Source organism: Mastacembelus armatus, chromosome 14 (assembly GCF_900324485.2).
Source record: "Mastacembelus armatus chromosome 14, fMasArm1.2, whole genome shotgun sequence".
NCBI classification, from domain to species: Eukaryota; Metazoa; Chordata; class Actinopteri; order Synbranchiformes; family Mastacembelidae; genus Mastacembelus; species Mastacembelus armatus.
Genome location: NC_046646.1, coordinates 19660303 through 19675635, shown reverse-complemented (window position 1 = coordinate 19675635; position 15333 = coordinate 19660303). Strand labels below are relative to the sequence as shown.

Genomic DNA, 15333 nt, shown 5'->3' with positions numbered 1-15333 from the left:
TGTCGTAGGCATTCCAATCACGTAGCTGCAATCAAGTAGCTGCGCCGGACTTTTGATACGCTTAAAAGGATTTTTCGTAACAAAAGTGTGGCATGAAGTGCAGGATATAACAAAGCACAAATTAATAAGAAAAATCTATCATAAACTCTTGTCATAATAATTAGGAACGTCATGAGGCGTATGCGGTATATGACGAGGTGGCCGAGTGGTTAAGGCGATGGACTGCTAATCCATTGTGCTCTGCACGCGTGGGTTCGAATCCCATCCTCGTCGTCCCCTTTTTCCACGTATTTACGACACCTCTATTAATAAACGGTGCAATTAGGTTTTCTTCAAGGTGGGGTAGGCGGGTCCGGAAAAACCAACAACACGAATGTCCAGTTTCAAAACTAAAGAAACCCCACCGTTCTGTTTATAAGCCATCCAGCCATTCAGTGGTTTTATTCAAGGTTTAATAACAAGATTGTCCAGGCGTTTTTCAGCCCTGTTGATGCCACGGATGATGTTTTTTTTATTTATGTTGTTAGTTAATTTAATTTAAAGATTGCAATCGAGAAGAAAAGTGACAAGAAATTTAACGAAAAGTGCTTTTGAAAAAAATAGCCTACCCTAGGTAACACATTTGACATTTAGTGTCTGGCATATATTGAGGAAAGAACATTATTTTCATCCATGATGTTACAATTATAATAACCAGTGTGTCTGTTCGTTTAAGCCAAATAGCGCTATGCTGTTTTATAATTTAATGTGAACTGTCTAAAGGTGCTTGTGTGTTTGTAACTCCAGCTATCAGTTGTTATAAGCAATATGCATGCAAGAATGTATGTCACATTCATTTTAATTGCATATGCACTTAATTAATGTAAATGCAATTTTCTGACCTCAGTATATGTTTTATTCCTTCTTTAATATATTGCCATTATTTCAAATGATAACTCTGGGGATCTGCTGGGCATCTGATTTAAGACAAGTCACTGAAAATTTTTGGTTTAATTTTTTAGTTCATTTTAAAGTTCTGATCAAATTGGCAACGGTAACAACAGTAAACATGCCTAAAAATGTAAATAATGTTTGTTAATATTTGTCCTTGTCCTCCTACCACTCTTTTTATTTTTGCTGAATGGTTTTGAAAATTACCAAAGTCTTTAATTAACTTTTACACACATGAAACTATGACCAAACATTCTTTCCACTCACACTTTCATTTGTTCAGTCCTTTGGTTAGGCATCATTTTCTTTTTAAACCAACACAGGGTTACAAACCACACACTATTTTATTAGTTTACTGGTTTTATTGAATGTTAAAAACAAGATGAGAGAGTGAATTATTTACAAAGAGTGTGCAAAAGAAAGTATTAGGTTTTCTTTGATGAGGGGGAGAGCCAGTCAGCTGCACTATAGGCAAATTATAGTTTCAGTGACCAGTTCTGCACCATAAGAGAAATGTCAACAGATATCTAGGCGCTGAACATATCTGTGTGTGTGCGTCCAATTGCGTTTGTTGATTTTAGGGTTCATGCTTGGGTTTTGCCATTTCTCCTGTCAGGTGGTGTAGTAGGGAGTATCCAGCGATGGCAGTCGGAGAAGCTTAGGCTCTTATCCACAGCACAGCTGGTGCAGTAGACAATCCCCAGAGCCAGCATCACTACCAGGAACACACACAGGGGCACGAGAAGGGCCACTAGCAGCCAGCTCTTGTCATGTTTCTGTTTACCTTCAGCAGATCCAGCTCCTATTTCTGCTGTGCCACTGACATCCTCTGTACTATCCACCTTAGATCCCTTCCCATCCCTGGTCCCAGTGGCTGACCTGTTTGCTGTCTCAGCTCCCACCCTGTCACCGCCTTCCTTACCTCCTGTCTTTAACTCGTTACCAATTTCATTATCTGTAGTGTATGTTTGTGTTGTAGATGGAGATGTCTGATATTGTTTTGGTGTCAGGCTATCCCACTGGTTCTGGTGTATTTCTGACTCATGAGTCGTGTCAGGAGTGAGTCCTTGAGGTGCTTCTGTCAGCCAGTCATTGTCAAAGTTAGTGTCAGCTTCAAAGTTTGGATCAGGGGTGAATGAATCAGGAGTCAGAGTGGAATATTCTTCATCATCGGGCGAAGGCTGGCAGGTAAGTCCGTCTGACTGCAGGTCAAAGCCATTGTCACAATAACATTGGTACCCTCCCTTATAATTAAGACACTGCTGCTGGCAGGGTGACTCCCCCACGCACTCATCTACATCTACACACTGTCCTCCACTTTCCAGCTTGTACCCAGGATTACACAGACATGCGAAGGAGCCCACAGAGTTTTCACAAGTGCCGTCACATGTGTCCTCCTCAAGGCACTCATCAATGTCCACACACTCACCGTCATCATCTGGCTGATACCCATCGTAGCAGGAGCAGTGGAAGGTGCCTGGGGTGTTGACACAGACATGAGGGCATGGTTCCTGTCTGCATTCGTCTACATCAGAACATCTACGGCCATCTGGACCCATTTGGTAGCCAGGAGGACATGTGCAGCGGATGCCACGAGGTGTCTCTACGCAGTCATACTCACACCCCATCTTCACACAGACCTCTTTGATGTGGGGCTGGTCAGTGGGACCTGCAGAGTCTGAGGATAGGTTAGGGGGGTCAGTTTGGCTGAGAGGATCAGGTTTGCAGTTGTATCCATTCTCATCTATTATATAGCCTTCAGAGCAGTAACAGTAGTAGTCTGTGTCTGTGTTCTGGCAGTACTGCTCACATCCATGGTCACCACTACACCAGTCCTGGTTCGGTGGAGCTGTACTGGATGAGCACAGTGGTGCATCTCTGGACCAGCCCACTGTCTCATCCTCTCTCTTCATGCACAGAACAGTCTGCTTAGCAGGAGCGTCTGGGTCTGAGCCGTATGCAGGACATGATAAAGTAGCTACAGTCCCATAGGGCACACGAGTCAGCAGGGTGCTGACGAGGTGAAATGGGGTTGTGTAAACAGCTGGACCATCACCCTCATCCTCCAGCGGTGGACACATTCCTTTGTAGTTGTATTGGCAAACATATCCATCCAAAGGTAGCGTACAGGAACCATCAACCCACCGGAAATTGTCGCTGTTCTCACGTCCGCTCTCTGAAGTATGAACAGTCATGGCCACACAGCGATGGGCTGCACAAGTCCCAGGGGTCTCTTCACGGAGCCAGTTGGTATACTGGCCGTCCTGATCTCCTGTTGGAAAATTAAGACAAGAACCAGGTAAGTAAAAAGTACTAATTTCTTCTTTTGTCTGCAATTTTCCTCTGATATGTAATTTACCTGAAGATCTATATGATAGATTCTAAGATGATATATTGTCTTTCAAAATATTCTGAGGGCAAAAGTTTATTTTAAAATAATGGAACAAGGTTAGTGAAATCTCATGCTATGTAATGGCTCCCATTCATGTTTCTGGGTTTAATTCACTGGAGTTGGGGTTGTAGCAGAGTGCATAGTCTGCCACATTGTGTTTTTGACATTGTCACTAGGGATCGTCCAAGTCTGAAATTTGAAAATTCTACACATATGGCTTTAAAATGCCACTGTTATTTTTGCAGCTATGATATTCAGAATTTCACCTGTATATTTCCCCACACAAATTTAGCATACTGAGCTATTTGGGTTTATAGTATTGTTGCTATTAGTGTAGATTTGTTCTTTTGTGGAACTTGTGGCAGACCTGAAAACACACATGGCATATAGCCCTATTTTGCAACAAATTAACTGCTGAACAAGCTTGACCACAAAATGCCTTGAAAATCACATTACTTGCTGAATTTTTAATGTGCTCTGAGCACCACAAACAATCAAATTCAAATCCACTGTATTGGGATAAAGTGGAAATCTCAGTAATATATCAAACTCTGCATTCATAAAACCAAAATTATCTGCATAGTTAGCTCGTGCTTGAGAAAAAAATGCTTTTGTGTGAACAAAGCCAGCTGGCCACATATCTCTTGGACAGTTGTCTTTTCTAACTGAAACTCAAGGCAGACACTTTGAGTAATAGAAAACAAAATCCATCTGTTTTTTAAATAGACAAGAACTGTGTCATGACTAAGTCTGGCTGAGAGGTAGCAGCGAGGTCAAACGGGACTTGAACTTCTCATGTCGCGTCAGCTCTTTGTCTGTAACAAAAGCAGTTAATGTAATAACCATCCAGTCAGAGCTACTGGCTGCTGAAGCTGTACAGTGAGACTAGGGTGGAGAGTAGCTAAACTAAAGTATTAAAGACATCATCAGATTTAGCTTTTTTTTTTGATTGACCTTGGGTGCCATAATCTTTGTTTATTCAGAAAATTTAGATGCTTCATAAAAATTATTAGTATCTTTATGTATTTTCACTATTTTGGGGTCATTTTATCTGAGCTCACTTATTAAAACCCAATTTTAAAAAGTGTGTTGTGGTGCTGAGGGTTGATATTTGGAACAGTGAAGAGTCAAATATCAAAAGAATGAGACTTTGCCTGTGACCCAGACGAATCCTCTGAGAGGTCGGGTGGATGAACACTGGCGTGGAGGTCTGTGCAGCCCGATCCAGAGGCGAAGCCTTAATCTGGTCCCCTGTGCCTCGATGGCCGACAGCAGCTTATGGACCACACCCGCTGCCTTGTGTGTATGCATCGTTGCCAGGGTCCCACCTTGCTCCCGGCAGCTCCGCCCAGCCTCCCTGAAGATTCTCTTCTGCAAGATGACAGTGTAGCATCCCTCCTGGTGGCAGAGTGCGTCTTTGTCTCCCAGCTGAGCCCTGGCTGCTGGCTGTTCCCCCTCTGTCTCCCTCAGCCTCTGGCTGTGGCTTCCAGGAGTCAGACAGACTGTCAGCAGCCACAGGGCACACAGGAGACTCATGCTGCTGCTGCAGCTGCTACTGCTCCTGATGGTCTTTTGCATCCTCCACCGAGACATGAGGTTTAAACTAGACCAACATTCATATACGCTCCCAAACTTCCTGTTAAAATAAATAGCCTAATGGTAATTTTCTTTTCTTACCTCCTGTATAAACAAACTAAGCCAAATTCACCCACTTCAACTAAGTTAAACGTTCCAGCTGTGACTTTTTCTATCTTGTTTGTGTATTTAAAAATTAATCTGTTATAACTGAGCTTTACTCAAAGCAATCTGAGACAGAAGAGTCCAAAACTGACTGATTACCTTACTTAACCTTGGGTTCCTCAAGCCCTTATACAAGCAGCCCTACAGTACCTAATTGGTCAAGCTCCATTCATCATCAGACTGTAAGTACAGCTGAGGCAGTCAAGCAGATTTCCCCAGATACTTCACACAACTATTACAGTTTAATGGAATTTCCTAGAAAGTCCAGTTAAGCCCACTGCAGTTAAAAATAAAATCCAGTGAAGCACCAGAGTCCACAATTCAAAATTGTTGAATGGAGCAGTCTGCTCTGTTCAAAAATGTTCAGCAGTCCATAATGATTCTGATGAATGTCAGTGATAGAAAGTCTCTCTTGAATCTGATCCTGCTGGGGATTTCTTGCCTCTGCACGGTTGACTTTCTGACTGAACCTCACGAAGAGAGAAAGACTGGGGAGGGTGGAAAGGGGGGAGGCTACGTAGAGGAAAAAGAATTGTGTGTTTTTAGAAGAGGGGGCTGGTAAAGTGTGTGAGTGAATAAGGGAGGGCTGGAGGGCTTGGCGTGTTGGGGTGTGGAGTGGGGGACAGAACTGAAAACCCTCAGAGAGTTATGAAAACCATACGGCACCATTCTGTCCCCCCATCTTGCCTATGGGTTCAAACAGACATATGCACATGGCCTTCAAGCAGTGCATGATGTAAAGCATCCACAGGAGTGGAAAGTGTTTGTCAGCTCTGTGAGATGCAGAGATTGTCTTCTCCATTCCTCTCCTCTCCTTTTTCTCCTCCATCTTCTGTCTTTCTGCCTCTCTTTTGTTCTCTGTTAGCATGTCATGATTTTTGTGTCTCTATTAAATCCCAGTTTTTCTTCATCCTTGTCTTTGCCATCACTATTCAGTTTGTTTCCTCTTTTTCCATCCTTTCTCTTCTTCTGTCTTTCTACCAAGTCCATACCAACTGGAGGTCTTTACAGCCCACTGGAAACACTGGAGTATGGAACAGGAAAACCTGTTGGACTATGTAGAAACATTTGTGCAAGTTCATTCATATGCTAATAACCTCATATGAGTACAGATGTTCATGAGTTGGTGTTCTTCATTGTGTGTGGGAGACTACCACTTGAGGGCATATGGAGGAGAGGAAACAGGAAATTCCAGATGTGCATCAGCTTGACCCCTTCATAGCTGGGGAGTAGGAGTGTAGACTGGGGGTACCATGGTCCTGGTGGTGCCATGAATGGTACTTCTGGTGCAGAGTCAAAGGCTTAAACTGAATTTTCAAAATATAACAAAAAAAGAAGCAAAAACAATCAAAAGTATATATGTTGTGATAAAAGCTAAACAATATGGAATTAAGCCAAAGGTTGTAATTTGAGAAGAACTGAAGGAAATGTTACAAAAATGCTGCTGGTGGACAAGAAACTGGCTGATAAACTCTAAATTCGCATCTACCACATACAAGCAAAGTCAGTCGAAAAGTGCACATGCAACGTGCAATATACACATAAATGCACACATGTTCTCTCTAAACATAATTGAGGCTGCGTAATGTCATTATTACATACTGCAACTTTCCTGTAAGTCTGATGTGGAATGGCTGTTTAATGCAACCTTAAAGTGACAGCCTTTCAGCACAGGATAATAAGATGGAAAAGTCATTCTGCATATGTGGTTGAATCAGTTATTTGCTGCAGCCCTTGTGTGTCCATGCCTGTGTTCACACTGTATACAGCAGATGAGCTGATTGACTGTGGCATGTTGGTTTTGGCAGACTGAGCATATACAGTCTAATTATTCAGCAGTCTATTCCAGTTATGTAACAACTATCAGAACTAGAGAGAGAACAAACATAAAACCTCAGGATCCTGGAGAACCTTAAGAGCCTTTTGGTCTGGTTCTCCACCTCCTTCTCCTCCTCCACATCCCTCATCCTCCTCCTGTCCTTTCCTCGGACCACCCCCATCCTTCTCTCTCCCCTGACTCCTTCCTCCTTTCCTTATTATTCTTTCATCCCCCTTGTCCCTCTGCTACTTTTTTTGCATCCCCTTGCTCTCATTCCTTTGCTTACCATCTTGCTACTCCTCCCCTACTCTTCTCTCTTATTATTTGTGCTACCAAGTCAGCAATCTCTACCCTAGAAACCCAGCTTTTACCCCAAATCTCCTACTCCTGGTCTGTTTATTCTATCATCAGCCTGGTTAACCCCTCCTCCTGCTCAGCCACACCTCCAGAGACACATTCCAGAAATGTAATTGATAGAGCAGACAAAGCTTCTCCTTTCCATAGTCCTGGGTTCCCATTTCCCTCACAATAATCTACTTACAGTACTTCCAAGCTGCTACCTCTCAACCCAAAGACGCCTAATGGAACATACAGATTACTTAATTATGTATTCTCCATCTCCAAGGTCACAGCCTACCTTCTTGACTTGTAGCCACTTGCCACATATCTGGCTCTCATACTTTCTCGACTTCTAACTTCCAAGCAACCGAACTGTACCTTCCTGCTCTAAAACCTCTTCATTTCACGTGATAGACGTGATTTAATGTTCTTTGGTGGCCAATTTATCATTTGGTACACAGAATGATAAATCATTTTAGACACTTTACCTTCACGGAAAGAGTGTGTGACATGCATTTAACAAGCTTATGGGTCAGGCATTGGTAGAAAAGAATTTGGTTGTAGTCCAACCAAGCTGGGAATCACATGTTTATATGTTTCTGAATGGACACAGCTGAAGGTAGAGTAAAGAGCCAGTCAGTATATATCAAAATGAATGACAATGAATGAATCTACTACATGTTGCAGTATTTCAATGGCTAAGTTAAAAAGTTGACTAGTGTTAGCTGCAAAATCAATGAATCACTAAAGTTAGAACTCGTGGACAACGTGGAGATCTGTGCCAATCCTTCCACTAACTGGCATTTTACGAAAAACAGCCAACAATGTCAGCCTGGTAAAGAAAAGTAGGAAGGGGGTGAATAAACTAAAATAATTGTATTTTTGCACTTTAACATTCTGTCATGAATGTGTTGCCAAATGCAACAAAGACAGCCAGATTCAGTTCTTTCATTTAAATATATAGATTATAAATAAGGAAATAATCTTTAAAAATGTAAAAAATATTTTTCAGTTAGTTGTATTTCCTATATTTCATGAATGTACAGTACCAGTCAAAGGTTTGGACACATTTTCTCATTCCATTCAGTGGTAAAGTGTGTCCAAACCTTTGACTGGTAGTGTAAGTCAATGTTACAGCTGCATGTAGGGAAAATAAAGGTCTGTTGTTTTATTCTGTTACTGCATACTAGTGTAAGGCTGTAAATAGGCTAAGTCACTAAAGGACAAGCAGTCTGGAAAATAATGAATTCCACAAGTCATACTTCTCCTCAGCTTTTCCCTAAAATGAATAAAAAGAAAAGTTATTTTCATGATTTAGATAAATAGAACTGCTGCTGGTCCAGAAGTCAGCAAACCTTCATGCTGATGTCAACAGATGTGCATTGTTAGTTCCTTGTTGTCTTGGAGCACAGACTCACACCATTCAAGCCTATTGAAGCAATTCTGCTATATCAAACACAGCAGGACACGTCAGTTGTTCATTTTTCCCAACCGCTGGTGTCTTATGTCTCTCTCTCTTGCACACACACACTCACACACACACACGCACGCGCGCACACACACACACACACACACACACACACACACACACACGCACACATGCACTCACGCACACACACTGAAGCAATTAGCTGTGGCCTTGTGGTTAAATAATGGAGTGTAGGCATTCCTGGTGATTTCTGTGGAGTGGGAGGAAAAAGACGATACTTCTATCCACTTCTTCTACAAGGTCCATATGTTTCATTTTTCAAAGCAGACATGAATGCCCTCCGTCCACACCCGAACTATCAACAACTTTTCACCACAAACATCTGAGCAGACTGGGTCGCCGTTCAATTGTTCAGTCCAGAGAAGATAAATCCCTGCCAACTGAAGTCTACGGTTACTGAAACCATCAATTAAAATGTTTGGACACTTTCAGAGCTAGATGTAATCTTCTTGGTAACCATACATCACATCTATTTCTAAGCAGCTAAGATGTCTGTTTGCAAGTTACCATTTGTTAACCCTTATTTAAGCATGAAATAGGTTTCTGCACATGAGTTTCAGCATGCCCAGTTTCACTTATATCCACATCTGGGAGCTGCCCACTACAAACACAGCCTCCTGCCATTATCCACTGAGCAGTTCCAGTGGAACAGCTTTAAGATTTTCGGATTGTGAACTGCCAACACTCTGTGCATAGGTAGAACTTGGGAAATTTAGTTTCTTTAAGATGTCAGACCTTCTATTCAGCATGCTTGCATTTTAATGTGCTTAAAAAAAATGGAAAAATGAATACCATTGTGTGAACAGCTGCTACTGAATTTCCAGTAAGGAGTCATATGACAAGTTTAACAAACATGGGTGCTGATGGAAACTACAGTAACAAATCCCTATCTGTCCAAAAATATTTTTTTAGCTTTGGAGGCAGAGAAAGGCAACGCAATTAGCAAAGGCTCAAGGAACAATAATATATGGTCAATGGAACTGAAAGAGGAAACCGCTGTACATAAAGAATCACCTATGTTTAAACAAACCATAGACAGAAACTCTGGTAATTAAGATTTAAAAAACTGCTGAGAGGCAGAAAGAGAGATGGAGGGAGCAAAAGGAAAGGATAATTCCTGGCTGATTATCCCTTTACCAGATGATAGACTCAGCTTTTCCATACACACAACCATGCACATACACACATACAGACATCTCATGTTTCTTTGTAGTGTCTTTCAAGATATACTAATATTTCTCCAGAGAGGGAGCCATTTGTGTGTGTGTGTGTCTAATGGTAAATGCATCAACAGTGAGAAGGAAGGATGACGTTTCTACCTGAAAGGTCCAGGACACAAAACCTCGACAGCGCGACAAAGACAGAAAGGCTTTTGATGTGTAGGACCTTTGAGATTAGCCATCACGTCTGACTTCTGTCTGAACTATTTCCTCCTATTCTGTCTGAGCTTCAACTATTGAAATGTCACATTTTCTGTCCCATGTCCACATCCTTTATATGACTTATTCTCAATTTTTACTGCATTTTGCTCAGAATGCTGCTAATCTTTAAAAAGGGCAGAGAAACAATAAACTGCTTAACTCAGCATCAGCAAATGAAGGTAAATTTCTCCCTAACCAAACTGCTAAAACCTTCTGCAGATCAGTCTTAAGCAGGAAAGTCGAAAAACAGCCTCTCTTTCTTTCCTCTTTGTTATTCTGCTGTCTTCATTTCACATTCCCAACTGTGCGTCTGCAGCCACTTTACTCTCACAGATGGTGGCTGCCAAATCAGACGTTGTTGGAGTTTGTCTTGGTCTAATTTTCAAGGAAAGACACTAGGAGGTAAATAGATAATACAGTTGCTTCTTGCAACAACTGGTGTCAAGTCTGATCCAGAGCAGTAAATTCCCTCAAATCCTCAAACTTTCAGCAGCCAGCAGCTGAAGAGTCTGCTGTACTGGAAAACCCCCAAGTATGACCGAACTGTAATATATGAATGTGAAGCAAAAGAGGGAGCGTGATGAGAAATCAGCAGTCTGTCATTGAAAAAACAAAGATTTGAAAAACTCCTCATTTCTTTAAACCTAACTGGTCCTGACATGAAATCATGTTTGCCAACAAAGGTTATTTGGTGCTAAAAGTAATGATGCATTGCTACTCAAACACACATTCACTGTATATACTGCATGTTCAAGTTAAAAGAATAGTTAGACATCTTGGGATATATAGTAATTATTTTTACTGCCAAGTGTTAGATGAAATTATTGATTCCACTGTCACATCTGCATGTTAAATTTAACACAGACTGGTAAACAGGGGGCAACACATAGACTGAATATTCAACCTCGCCTCTCAATCTGCACCCTTTACCATTCTCCTTGACCCTGAATGACCTCTGCTCTCCTCATCCTCATCCTCACCCTCAGCTCATCCACATTCTCAATTTCCCTAGGGACACAAATGTTTTCCCCATCTTCCTCTTCTATCTTTACTTTTCTATTCTCCATATTTTTCTCTTCTCTTCTCTTCTCTTCTCTTCTCTTCTCTTCTCTTCTCTTCTCTTCTCTTCTCTTCTCTTCTCTTCTCTTCTCTTCTCTTCTCTTTTCTCTTCTCTTCTCTTCTCTTCTCAGCGAAGGTTTTGTTGCCGCTGGCTGTAACCAATTTTTCTTACTTCGTTCCCTAGCACAAGTTTGAGTTTCATGGCCTTATTTGTCCTCACAATGTGACTTGACATAGCTTTCTCTCTCTCTCTCTCTCTCTCTCTCTCTCTCACACGCTCCACTTTGGTTCCTTTTGTGTGTTTCTTGGCCACAGTTTCTATGTTTCTGCCCCAGGCTCTGTCTACATGTGTGTCTTTGTCTACTGTGTCTCCTCTGCTGCTTTCCATTTTCACTCCTTCCCTTTCAGAGTTTATCTGTTTTTCTGACACATGCACATCTTTCTCTCTCTCTCAGCCAAGGAAGGTTGTACTGGTGTTGAGTTTCAGTACAGTAGGAAATATTTTGAAGCCTGCAGGAAATGTCTGATCTGCTAGAATTGTTCTCCTCTCATGCATCCATGTGCACATCTAAATGACAAACATGTTTATGAGAACACATTCTTATTTGAAAGCATGAAAATAATAAAGCATGAAAAGTTTTAATAGTGGACTACATGTCAGTTGATTTAATCTAGCATACAGATGCTGGAGGGGGAGTCAGGCTGCAGACAGGAATGGAACCATAGAACAGCAGGGTTCCCATCACATATGAGGGTGTTGTAGGGCAGCATTGATGTCAGGCCCTGGCTGTTACTGAATGAGTGGCACAAAACTGGACCTACAACATGAACTACAGAAAGAGACAGGCCGTTCAATGAGATGTGTATTGTAGATGAACATGTACTAAAACGTTAAATGGACTCACAAGTTCAAATCTCAAGTAGTGAGATTTGAAAAAGAAAAGCTAATTCACACAGTTGTGTGATGTAAATCAGATATCATCCATATAGCATGTAATTTAGCCATGTATAGTTTATGTGGATTCATTTTAATCATTTGCTTGCATTGCATTATGACAGATTGGTTTAGTTGAGAAGAGGTTTGTAAGCTGACTGACCTGCCACCAGCAGAAAGACACTCATGCTGTCCTTGTGGAGACGTTGTTGCTCTATGACATGGTGGAAATGAGCTGGAATAACAAAGTAAAATAGTTAGGAATTGGGGAAAAATCCAGAGTTGGTTATGAAATATCATCTCATTCAAAATAATGTTGGATATATTAACAGAAAAAAAGGCCCAGATCCAGCATTGGCAACATGGCCCCTCTGAACACCAGCTCCTCTGTCACTGGGGCCACCACCTGGTTCCTAAGCGACATTGCATCTCCCACACACAGTCTCCATGATTGAACATCTGGGGAAATTAAATCAAGACTTCAATACGTAATACACATCAAATGCATGAAAGAACACATGTACAAGTCCTCAACCCTAATTCAGTCAGCGTAACATTTGAGTATATATATACAAGGTTTAAATCACCCAGTGTAGACTTCAGTTCCCCAGTGAGGCCATCAGGGTTGTCTATTGCAGAATGCATCAGGGGAGCAGGATAAAAATCTGACATTTAGAATAAAATCAGTTGTCTATAACATCCACTGGACATATATTTAAATCAGATTAAAGAAAGGGCTTTAGAAACAGCAGGGTGCAGTTTAAACATGTTTCTGGGATGTTACTGCCAAAAGCACAAATCTAATGGAGGTTGTAAAACCATGTGTATTGGGAATGGAAACTGAGCTAATGAAATGTCCAAACTGCCTTAGTGCAGCACATATAAAATGTTCTAAGAGGGAAACAGGATCAGTGAAGTACAGTTTTGAAGCAGCAAAAGAACTGCTCAGCAGTGGTGGCTTCACCACTTAAATCCACTTAACTTAAAACCATAGGTTCTAAGGTTGACTTTAGTTCTGACAGATGAAAGAAATATGATTGTTAAAAATAAGACTGCTTTATAGAAACACTAGATATGAAGATATTTATTCTGTTTGTTTTTTCTTCAGGTTCTGACATGGATCTACAAATTCTCTATGCAGTCATATCAATGCTCTTAGCCAAGCACTGTCATGCTTATTGTGAAAACAGCTGTGAACAACAGCTGCTGAAGTTGTATATTGTCTAATTCTTGTAGCATTCATTACAAATGGTTGGTAGGGACAGAAACATCAACTTTCTCATCGAGGTTTAATCTGGTTTGAGATTTTCTCTCTCAACACGGTCAGCAGCAGTGGGACTATGGCCGCAGGAATAAAACCTTCTATACGAACTCCCATCAACTCCCACACAGACGCAGTGACCTGGAAAGGCAAAATCAACCTGTCTGAAAATTGTATTTACCCTGAAGTGTGAAAGTTAAGGAACAGAGTGGCAGGGAAGATTCAGCCCTCTTTGCGAAGTGTGCTTGAGAGAGATGCATCACTGATGCTGACTTTTAACCTCCCTGTGTAGGGGATGTTCACAGTTCAAACAGTATCTAGAGAATGGATCATAGTCACTTTTAAATGATGCTCACTGGATTATGATAAAACACACGGTTAGCATGGGTATCTCAGCTATACTGAGCTACATTTAATGCCAACCTCTACTGTAATACTGCTATTGCTGTATTATTTTAGCAGACATTACAACGTCTAACGCTATGTTGCCAGTTTTTTAATTGCAACTAGCAAAATGTAATACAATGTATTAGGTGGTGCTAGTTCTGTTTTATAAACAGTTGAGTAGTCTAATCATACTTCATGAGCACATCAATGTTTTTTGTATAAACTGTAAAGTAACAAGTAGTGCTAGTATTTAGTTACACTCCAACACTGTAACACAAACTGGGCTCGTCCCTGGGGCAAAAAAACCCACCTCAGATCATTAATATCTGAAGAGGAATCAGGTATTTTTTGTCATTTGGGGGGTACTGATTATGGAAAAAAAATGTCCTACTGGATGGCAGCACAGTGCCTTAGTGGTTAGCACGGAAGAAGGTTTTAGGTTTGAAACCCGTCAGGGACCTTTCTGTGTGGAATTTGCATGTTCTCCCCGTGCTTGCGTGGGTTTACTTTACCATGCAACACTTAATGAAATTTTTGAGCCTGGGCTGGGGTATATGGTAATTCTCAATTTTTGAGCCTGGGCTGGGGTTTAAGCACCCCTGGGCAAATTAATGTTTACATTTTGTAAGATCATGAAATAAAAAAGAACAGTGCCTTAACATTTGATGAAATGCTCATTTTAATGTTTTCTGTAGGGGCTGTATATAACACTTTTTACTTCAAAAATAAACAAAATATCTAATTTGCATAAGATTGATACAAAAAAACCACCTGTCAAATAATAAAAACCCAGAACAAATTGTCAACCTACTGATATTGTTAAATACTGGAAAGGTATTGATGCAGCTCTGTTGCCTTTTTTAGTACACAATGGACCCTTCACGTGAAATATTCCTAAGGATACATCTCTGTTCAGTGGAAAATCAGCTGTACAAACTAAGGCCGATGTCAGATACAGGACACGAGGAGCTTTAGCCACTCTAGACACTCTACAGGAAAGCAGTGCAAGAAACTTATCATTCCCTAACCGGGAATCAAACCGGGCCACGGCGATGAGAGCACCATGACCTAGTCATGGAAGAACTTTCCATTGAGAACCACTTATTATTCTTATGTTCTAGAAAAAAAACTAGTAGGAAACATTTCACTAATTAGTAACATGCTTATGACTCTGAATACAAAGGATTTAGCTACAGATTCAGAAGTCAAAGGAAAGCTTATTTTTGCAAGTATTTATTAATTTACTTGAAAGAAATAGGTGTGTCCATTAATGAATTGATAATGTAAAAAAAAAAGTACCTCACCGATCATATGGTTCCAGACATTTGTTTGATTTAGGTGACCTGATTCTGACACCAAAGTGTTGGTCTCAGGGCTCAAAGATTGTGGCAATAGCTTAAATTGTGCCTAATGTGCAACACCACAGCTGATTACGCTTAATATCACAAATATGATAATGTTTCAGCCTCACACAGGATGTGTTTTTGCAGGGATGATTGCACTATATTTGCTAGATTGCACTATATTTGTGTCCAAAACCAAAAAAGACAGAGAACTGAATG

General features: G+C 40.9%; 2 protein-coding genes and 1 non-coding gene across 3 annotated transcripts; 1 reads left to right on the top strand and 2 right to left on the bottom strand.

The window, feature by feature from the left end:
* The first annotated feature begins 191 nt into the window (after positions 1–191).
* trnas-gcu (transfer RNA serine (anticodon GCU)) lies at positions 192–273 on the top strand. Its single transcript has one exon. It is a non-coding gene; the product is annotated as a tRNA-Ser (tRNA).
* A 1021-nt stretch (positions 274–1294) lies between these two features.
* Positions 1295–5526, bottom strand: LOC113142536 (endosialin-like). Its single transcript, XM_026327575.1, has 2 exons — positions 4477–5526; positions 1295–3202 (listed from the first exon to the last, which is right to left on the bottom strand). Exons 1-2 carry the CDS (start codon positions 4913–4915, stop codon positions 1515–1517), a joined length of 2127 nt encoding a protein of 708 aa, XP_026183360.1. The 5' UTR covers positions 4916–5526; the 3' UTR covers positions 1295–1514.
* Positions 5527–11931: 6405 nt separating this feature from the next.
* On the bottom strand, positions 11932–13769 carry LOC113142589 (CAAX prenyl protease 2-like). Its single transcript, XM_026327629.1, is given in 8 exon segments — positions 11932–11972; positions 11975–12019; positions 12287–12358; positions 12454–12582; positions 12711–12788; positions 12920–12923; positions 13445–13525; positions 13761–13769. Coding segments are annotated over 8 exon segments (459 nt in total).
* Between the last annotated feature and the right edge of the window lie 1564 nt (positions 13770–15333).

What these genes read in the sequence shown, in the direction of transcription:
- LOC113142536 (XM_026327575.1), bottom strand. Translation starts at nt 4,915, where the DNA reads ATGTCTCGGTGGAGGATGCAAAAGACCATCAGGAGCAGTAGCAGCTGC. An exon ending in AGGATTCGTCTGGGTCACAG is followed by an intron (nt 3,203 to 4,476) that starts GCAAAGTCTCAT and finishes ATTTTCCAACAG; the next exon opens with GAGATCAGGACGGCCAGTAT.